Source organism: Triticum urartu, chromosome 7 (assembly GCF_003073215.2).
Source record: "Triticum urartu cultivar G1812 chromosome 7, Tu2.1, whole genome shotgun sequence".
NCBI lineage: Eukaryota > Viridiplantae > Streptophyta > Magnoliopsida > Poales > Poaceae > Triticum > Triticum urartu.
The window spans coordinates 116,294,700-116,303,394 of record NC_053028.1 but is presented as its reverse complement, the minus strand read 5'-3'; the positions used below and the strand labels follow the sequence as shown (position 1 = coordinate 116,303,394).

General features: G+C 40.7%; 1 protein-coding gene and 1 non-coding gene across 2 annotated transcripts in view; both read left to right on the top strand.

Annotated features, from left to right (window-relative positions):
• Positions 1 to 561: 561 nt before the first annotated feature.
• The window catches only part of LOC125518514, a 35,916-nt gene continuing 27,782 nt past the window's right edge, over positions 562 to 8,695 (top strand). Inside the window, exons 1-2 of the mRNA XM_048683335.1 lie at positions 562 to 1,087; positions 1,184 to 1,283. Coding sequence (XP_048539292.1) covers positions 562 to 1,087; positions 1,184 to 1,283 — 626 coding nt within the window. The remainder of the gene's footprint in view (positions 1,088 to 1,183; positions 1,284 to 8,695) is intronic.
• On the top strand, positions 3,549 to 3,669 carry LOC125526076. Its single transcript, XR_007291542.1, has one exon. It is a non-coding gene; the product is annotated as a U5 spliceosomal RNA (small nuclear RNA).

The following is an 8,695-nucleotide window of genomic DNA, read 5'->3' as shown; positions in this document are numbered from 1 at the left end:
TTTCACATGATCGCCAATGGTAAGCATAGAAAGAAAAGGATCTTTCAGCTTGAACAAGATGAGGGAACGATTCTTGGTCAAGAAAACTTAAAGCTTTATATTGCTGAGTATTACAAGCAGCTGTTTGGGCCTCCAGAGGATAACTGTGTGTCGCTGGATGAGTCTAGGATTGAGAATGTGCCTCAACTGACGGCTGTTGAGAATGATATTTTAGTTGCTCCTTTTTCTAAGAAAGAGGTGTACGACGCCATTTCCTAGATGAAGAATAATAAGGCTCCTGGCCCGGATGGTTTCCCGGCAGAGTTCTACAAGAAGTGTTGGCACATTATTAAAGGAGATCTATTGCCTTTGTTCAATGATCTATTCTCTGGCCAGCTTCACCTTTTTCAGCTGAATTTTGGAACGATAACACTTCTTCCCAAGAAGACAGAGGCAGTGTGGATTGAGCAATTCCGGCCAATCTGTCTTCTTAATGTTAGTTTCAAAAAATTTACCAAGGTCGGGACGAATAGGCTCACACAGATTGCGCATACTGTGGTGTAGCCTACTCAAACTGCTTTCATGACGGACAGGAACATTCTTGAAGGGGTGGTGGTACTGCATGAAACGCTCCATGAGATTCACACGAAAAAACTGGATGGAGTGGTTTTTAAGGTGGATTTCGAGAAAGCGTATGATAAAGTCAAATGGCCTTTCCTTCAACAGGCATTACGCATGAAGGGTTTTGATGAAGCTTGGCGACGCCAAGTAGAATCCTTCACGCAAAAAGGGAGTGTTGGAATTAAAGTGAATGATGATATAGGTCATTATTTCCAGACACACAAGGGCCTCAGACAAGGTGATCCAATGTCTCCTATTCTGTTCAACATTGTCGTTGATATGTTGGCAATCTTGATAGGTCGGGCAAAGGAGGCCGGACAAGTAGGTGGCTTGGTGCCTCATCTAGTTGATGGTGGTGTGTCCATCCTACAGTACGCCGATGATACAATCATCTTTATGGAGCACGACTTGGCTAAGGCGAGAAATATGAAGCTGGTACTGTGCCTTTTCGAGCAATTGACCGGTCTGAAGATTAACTTCCATAAAAGTGAGTTGTTCTGTTTTGGTAGAGCCAAAGAGGAACAAGATGCATACAAGCAACTGTTTGGTTGCGAATTGGGGGCTCTACCGTTCACTTATCTAGGTATCCCCATTCACCATCGTAAGTTGACTAACAGCGAATGGAAGTGTATCGAGGATCGGTTTGAGAAGAAACTGAGCTGCTGGAAGGGCAAACTCATGTCGTATGGAGGCCGATTGATTCTCATTAATTCGGTGCTCACGAGTATGCCTATGTTTCTTTTGGAGTACTAGTTGGAGTTAGGAAAAGGCTGGACTTCTATCGGTCATGTTTCTTCTGGCAGAGTGATGAACTTAAGAGAAAGTATTGTTTAGCCAAATGGGATGTCATCTGCCGACCAAAAGACCAAGGGGGTCTTGGGGTTGAGAACCTTGAAGTCAAGAACAGATGCCTTCTCAGTAAGTGACTATATAAGTTATCTGCCGAGACTGAGGCAACTTGGGCGCAGATTCTTCATAACAATTATCAGTACTCTAAGACCTTGTCGCAGGTGACAGTTAGACCAACTGATTTGCCTTTCTGGAAGGGGCTAATGAGGGTCAATGCTACCTTCTTTAATAGAACAAAGTTTATTGTCGGTGATGGCAATAACACTCGATTCTAGGAGGATACTTGGCTTGGTGATACGCCGCTGGCTCTTTAGTATCCGTCGCTATATCGCATTGTGCAGCAACGTGATGCTCTGGTTGCAACGAGTTTGCAATCCGCTCCCCTTAATATTCACTTTAGGAGGGTGCTTGCTGGGGACCGGTGGGAGGCTTGGATTCATCTGGTGAATAGACTGATGGAGGTTCAGCTTACTCATCAGCCTGATCAGTTGTGTTGGAAGCTTACTAGATCTGGGGAATTCACAGTCAAGTCGATGTACATTGATGTCATCAACTCTAGTGTTATTCCTAGTTCAAAACATGTTTGAAAAGTTAAGGTTCTTCTGAAAATCAAAGTGTTTATGTGGTTTGTACATAAACAAGTCGTTCTAACAAAAGATAATTTGATTAAGCCCAACTGGACAGGTTCTACTAGGTGTAGTTTCTGTGATCGGGATGAAACTATCCATCATCTTTTCTTTGATTGCCCGTTGGCGAGAGTGTTGTGGCGCTCGGTGCAAATTGCCTTTAACATTACTCCTCCGAATCCGGTCAGGTCGTTATTTGGAACGTGGCTTGTTGGTATAGAGGCCGAAACAACTAGACAAATTCGAGTAGGAGCATGTGCGTTGTTATGGGCAATTTGGAACTGCAGAAATGACTTGGCTTTTAACAGAACAACAACTATTCATTTTTTGCAGGTTTTATTCCGGGCTACTGCGCTAATCCGTATGTGGTCCTTACTCACTTCGACGGAGGCCAGAGAGCGTTTGGTTACTGGATCTGTCCGGTGAGAGATGATAGTGCGGGATATCTTCAACCGGTTTGGATGACGGTCATGTAATAGGATAGACGATTAGTTTACCTATCTATCTATCTATCTTATGCCAGCCGGTTGTGGCTTTTGGGCATTTTTTTGTTTTTCTAGCTCTTTGTGAGCCAGCCTACTTTTTTGCAGCAGATTGCAAGACCTTGTTGAACTACTTTATTTATTTATAATTGTGGCCGTATGCATAGCTCTGATGCAGAGACCCGGAAGTCCCCCTTTTCGAGAAAAAAAATGTCTGCAAAAACACAAAGCCTACAAGTTATTATATACTGTATGTGTTTGGTAGAAAGTAAATAGAAAGGAAAATCATTTTGGATCACATAAATGGACAAGCCATGACGTGTCAGAAAGGTGTGGTAGTCAGTCAACATTAGTTTGATGTTTGCTTCTTGAACGAAAGAGGCGTGTCGCCGTTGTTGAAACCAAAATCTCTGAACTAATCAAGTAGTAGCAGCTTGCAGTTCCCTTTCAGTGTCAAAACCCAAGAAAATCAACAATAGCTAGTATTACAAATTAACCACACACTGATGATCATATCCGTATACATCTCATCACTACTTAAGAAAAAATAGCCTAGCTCCAAAACGGCAATCGATGTCCACTCTTCCTCGAGCCATATTTTCATGAACTGCACCTTGATTAATAAGCATATAAAAACTTCTCAGACACTCTGAGACCAGATGTTATTTTGTCTTTTCTTGATGCCCTTTGTATGTACGAACTAGGACATGATCCATAGCTAGCTAGCTCTATCACTGTAGGTACAATCTCTTATAGATTTATATTTTTTTAGATTTTCATATGTATTGATGTGATTTTAAAAGTGATTTTAGATTATTTATTTTAACTAAAATGTGACCTGAGAAATCGGAGGAAGAAAATGGAGAGCCTGAGAGCATATCGTTGATGGGCCATGATTAATGGGCTGCTAGGCTGAATGCCAGGTCAAAAGGCTTTAGTTACCAGTGCATACACAGGCCCATGCGCACGAGGAGCTACGCCCGCCATTCTGAACTACGCCCGCCACACGAGGAGCCATGGGCACAGCGAACTATTCTTTCGCCTTTTACTAAAGAATACCATGTGCACGCGACACATGTGTAGCATACTCTAATTTTTAAAGGTCCCCGACAAATCAAAATTTAACCTTTTGGAAATTTCATTGCGTTGAAAGCATTGAATAACTGTCACTGTTTTTAATGCAGGAAGCTTCTTGCTGTGAAATGTTCTGTACTCTACTAGTAATTTGTACGTGCTTTGCACGTCAGCTGATTACGTATAAGCATCATACTAAATTAGTGTAAAAAAATTAAAGCACACATATTATGGTAATTTTTTCATTGAGGCTTCAAATGGAGATATCCAATACGCATTTGTGGAATCATTTTTAGGCTTTGCAAGGCCGCATAACAACTATTCCCCTAGAAAACATAGTACAATGATTTTCTTTATATGAAACATTAGATAGAATCTTTGCCCTTTTATATATAAAAAAATTAGGAAGTCATTCAATTTACTGGACTCATACTTTTTTTTGAGAAAAATGAACTGAAAAGAAGAAAATAAAAGGAGTCAAAACGTACTCTTTCATAGGTTATTTGCACATTTTTTTCTCATTCTAGTTATCCTAGGTACCTTACTACTTGTTTCAAATAAAAAAATGGAAAAGTTTACCATGCATACAACATTGCAATGCCAGGTTCGCATGCTAGTCTCTCGTGAAGGGCCACTGGATGCATGTAGCCGTTGCATGCCTGTAGCCAGGTAGGAATAAAATAATTTAGAGGAGCAAGTGTGTAGTCCAGGCAAGTGGAAAGATCTAGAGCATGGCCAGATGGTGGGTCACACAGCGAATCCTAGGAATAGCAGTCATAGGTTTGAAGCAGCCACTGTTCATGCGAATCCCACTGCTCCCAACCGTTAGATTGAGGGTATCAACAATCAGGATTGATGTTCTAGATCCATTCAAAACTCGTACACTATATAGTGGTATAGATAAAGAAAACCATGAACGCTTGTTGTTGCCTTTGTTGAAATAGGAAAATCTAGGCCAATCAATTACTAGCTTGCATTTCATGTGTCATTGGTTGTCAACCCAAGATCATTGGGCTTGTGTTACCATCGCTCATCTGTTAACTTCCATAAAAGCACGCCTGATACATAGCAAAATGTAGCCCTTCAATTTGTCTAATTTACATAACTTGCATAAAGATTACTGCCCAAGAGATTGTTGGTTACTCAAACGACTGTAGTCTGAATTTTATGTTGCTTCATGTGAGCTGCAGATCCTAAATAACAACCATTTGTATTACATTTTTTATGAAAGCCTGTTACGAGAGTATTACATTTTGATATAGCGCAATGCAAGTTTGCAGATCTCCAGTGACATTTCAGCTTCATCCCACATCGCCGTCATGTCCTTTGGCTTCCTATCGAGGAGTCCCCGTCGTTGTTATTGGGCAAGTCCAAGTTCTGGATGGACGACGACATGCTCCTCCACGGTTGGAAGAAGACGGTACATATATATGTGGCAGGCAAGGCAGCCACATCCTTACACATGTGCACATGTCCCTTTCCTCTTTCCAGATTTTATAAACGCGGATGTCGCGTTCCACGGCCGAACGTGAATTTTCTGTAACGTTGCAACATTTAACCTTGACTTGTCAAACTTATCCTCGAAGTTAATTAAAGAAAAAAAAGCGTAGGAAGCTAACATGAAGCTCAGTGCTAATTTCTTGTATGCACGTGTGCAACAATGGATTAATATTGTGAGGACGTTTCAGCATTGTTTATACAAGATCAACGCCGACAAGTTATCGTATGCGTGTTTAGGTAGACAAAAAAAGGAAGAAAATCACCTCGAATCACATAAATGGGCAGCCATGATGTGGCAACGGGGTGCCGTCGTACACACTGTCAACGATAGCTCGCTCTACACAGATAGATGCTACGTACTTAAATAAAGAGGGGCTTGCTGCCTTTGTTGAAACCAAGTAACATCTCTGGACCAATCAATCAGCTAGCTTGCGTTTCCCTTTCAGCGTATCCCGTTTATATATAGTCAACCCAGGAACATCAACAAAGCTACTAAGCTATTAGAAAGTGATGGTCGTATCCCTACGTATTGCATCAACGCATAGGAATAATTAGCCAAGCCCTAAAGAGGGCTAGTAGTGTAGTGTCCACTTCTCCTCGAGCAGTTTATAGTGAACTTCTTGACTATTATCCAATTAAGAAAATGAACTTGATCATCAAAACCTCCAAGATCCGATCTCATTATGTCTTCCTTGATGCCCTTGGTACGTATATACGATCAAGGTAGGATATGATCCCGGAAAAGAAAATTAGATATGTGTTTCGATCCATAGGTAGGTCGATCTGCTGTTGTAGGTACAACCTGCATATATCATCCAACCGTCGCTATTGAGAATGATAGATCGATATATGTGCAGGCACAGGCAACGGCGAAGTGGGAACAGGTGTGGACGCTCATCTTGTCAAGCTAGCCCTAATTGGTTGGAGAGATGTGCGGTGTGTACTACAAACAGCAACCCTTCTGTGAGCACTTGCAGATCAAGGACGACATGGACGTCCGTACCATTACTTGTTTTTTTCCTTTTGTTTGTTTTTCAAGGCTGCTAGAAAGAATGACACGATGTGTCAGTGTAACCATGTCTAATTAATTTTCTTGCTTGAGTTGGACATGCCAACTTCCATGGAGCTTATTGTGTAAGGCGATCTCAGCACAATAAGTATATAAACAAAGTGTTTTAAAAGAAGTGATTCATGGGAGGTCCACCTGCAGTAAGATTAGAACGTGGAGCAAGCAATTGGACACGGAGAACTCCGCCCACGAGGCCGGTTTGTCTACGGGGAAATCAGTTTTTTGTTTTCATTTTTCTTCTGGTTTCACTCATTTTTCTTCCTGTTTCGCGTTTTGCTTGTGTGCTTTACCACGTTCTGTACTAGCATGTGTACTGGCATACTGCCTGTGCATGTGAATGTGTACTTCTGTATCCCTAACTACGCCTAAACTTATATTTGTGTACTCTACAAACCTCTGTCGAGTTATACTCTCTAGAACACTCTTCTGAGTTATCACGTATATATTTAAGTATAATGCGAATAAGGACACAAACAACACCCTGTAGTAAAATAACGAGCATAAATTAATTTCTTAACATGATACATTTGGTTTTCGTAGATTGAGGGTCAAAGTCCATTGTAAAAAGAAGATACTTTTGACATCTCAAACAATTCTTGTATGTATTTTGTAATGTAAAATGTTACAACTACATGCAAAGTAAAGAATTAACAAACATTTGGTGTCATGATTACTTATGAGTAAGTAAACAAGTTCGGTATAAACATTATATTCCATGTGGGACACATATAAAAAAAGGGTACTACTATAATTGGGAAAATATCTAGTGCTACCAAGCTTTAGGTGCTATCATGATACAAGCTTCTGGGCCGTTGGATTCTCATATCTAACGGCTCTCAATAACTTTACAACATTTGAAAAAAAAACTACGAGGAGTTCAAAAATTGCACATAGGTCCAGCATATCCAACAGCTACCGGATGCCGTCCAATCTAAGAATCCGACGGCTCAGATGTCCGTATCACGGTAGCATTTAAACATCAGTAGCACCAATACTCTCCCTACTATAATTAAGAACCATACAAGTAGACCCCCAACGAGTTTCAAAATATTTGTGTATGTGTATGTGCGGTGAGAACATCTAGAAGTACTTCTATTTCCTTTGCATCTGCTCATTCTTAGTTCATCACCGCACTTGCGTCATTGTCGTGACTTCGACGAGACCATTTTTGTTTCCCTAAGCTCCGATCATGAAGAGAACCACCTGCTTTTATTAAGAGATGTGATAATAGTGGAGTCTTCAACACCGAGTCATGTGAGAAGAGGACACTGACATACAATCAATAAAACCATCTTCCTTAGGATTGCACGAGTTTTTGAGCTAAGCATATGAACGAGAACCTAATGTATGATGAAATGCCTCAAACGCTTTATTGAGAAATAGGTCATGAATAATGCTCTCGCAAATGGTGGTGCTTCCATGTTCATTTCTACGTCCATCCTTGTCTATTTTAGGTGATTTAGATTTTAGTATTTCTCATACCAATATTTATGGAAATATGGCAGACACAAACTAAATCAAACTGGGCATTCATATGCAACTAGCTAATTGTCCTTGTGTTGCAATGGGGGCATACAAAGTCTAGTGGTTCAACATACCTCACACATCCATCATATTCTAGATTTTGGTAAGATTTGATTTGATTTGAATATGGGTACCGTAGGCAAGGAATGTTTTCATTTGGTTGAGATTTTGGTAAGATTTGATTTGAATTGGGCAAGGGTAAGGGAAAGAAAGGAAATTTTTGATTTAGTTGAGGTTTTGGTAAGATTTGATTTGATTTGATTGAGTTACTGCAAGACATGGCTTTATAAGAAGAGGCGACGGACGATCGTACAAACATCAAACCTATCATCACAACCGCAGACTTCCCATTAATAGTAAAGATAATATTGACTTATTACTTGGTTGAAATATATGAAATGAGAAGTATCCATTATAAATATGGATTTTCTCTGATGTTGGAATACTACTTAAATGAACGTGTAGATTCATATGCATTTGGTAATAAGGGGGAAATTAGTTCCTAAAGGGTCAACTATTATGCAGTTGTAGACATAGACAATTCATGGAAAACTCGCCAAATCGGTTGTTGTTTGCTAAGTAGGATCAATCTAGTCACAAAATATTGAATTTTATCCTCATGTGGCATACTCACTGTCGGTGTCAAAACCGGCGGATCTCGGGTAGGGGATCCCGAACTGTGCATCTAGGCCGGATGGTAACCGGAGGCAAGGGACATGAAGTTTTACCCAGGTTCGGGCCCTCTCGATGGAGGTAAAACCCTACGTCCTGCTTGATTAATATTGATGATATGGGCAGTACAAGAGTAGATCTACCACGAGATCGAAGAGGCTAAACCCTAGAAGCTAGCCTATGGTATGATTGTTGATGTGTACGTTGTCCTACGGACTAAAACCCTCCGGTTTATATAGACACCGGAGAGGGTTAGGGTTACACAAAGTCGGTTACAATGGTAGGAGATCTTCATATCC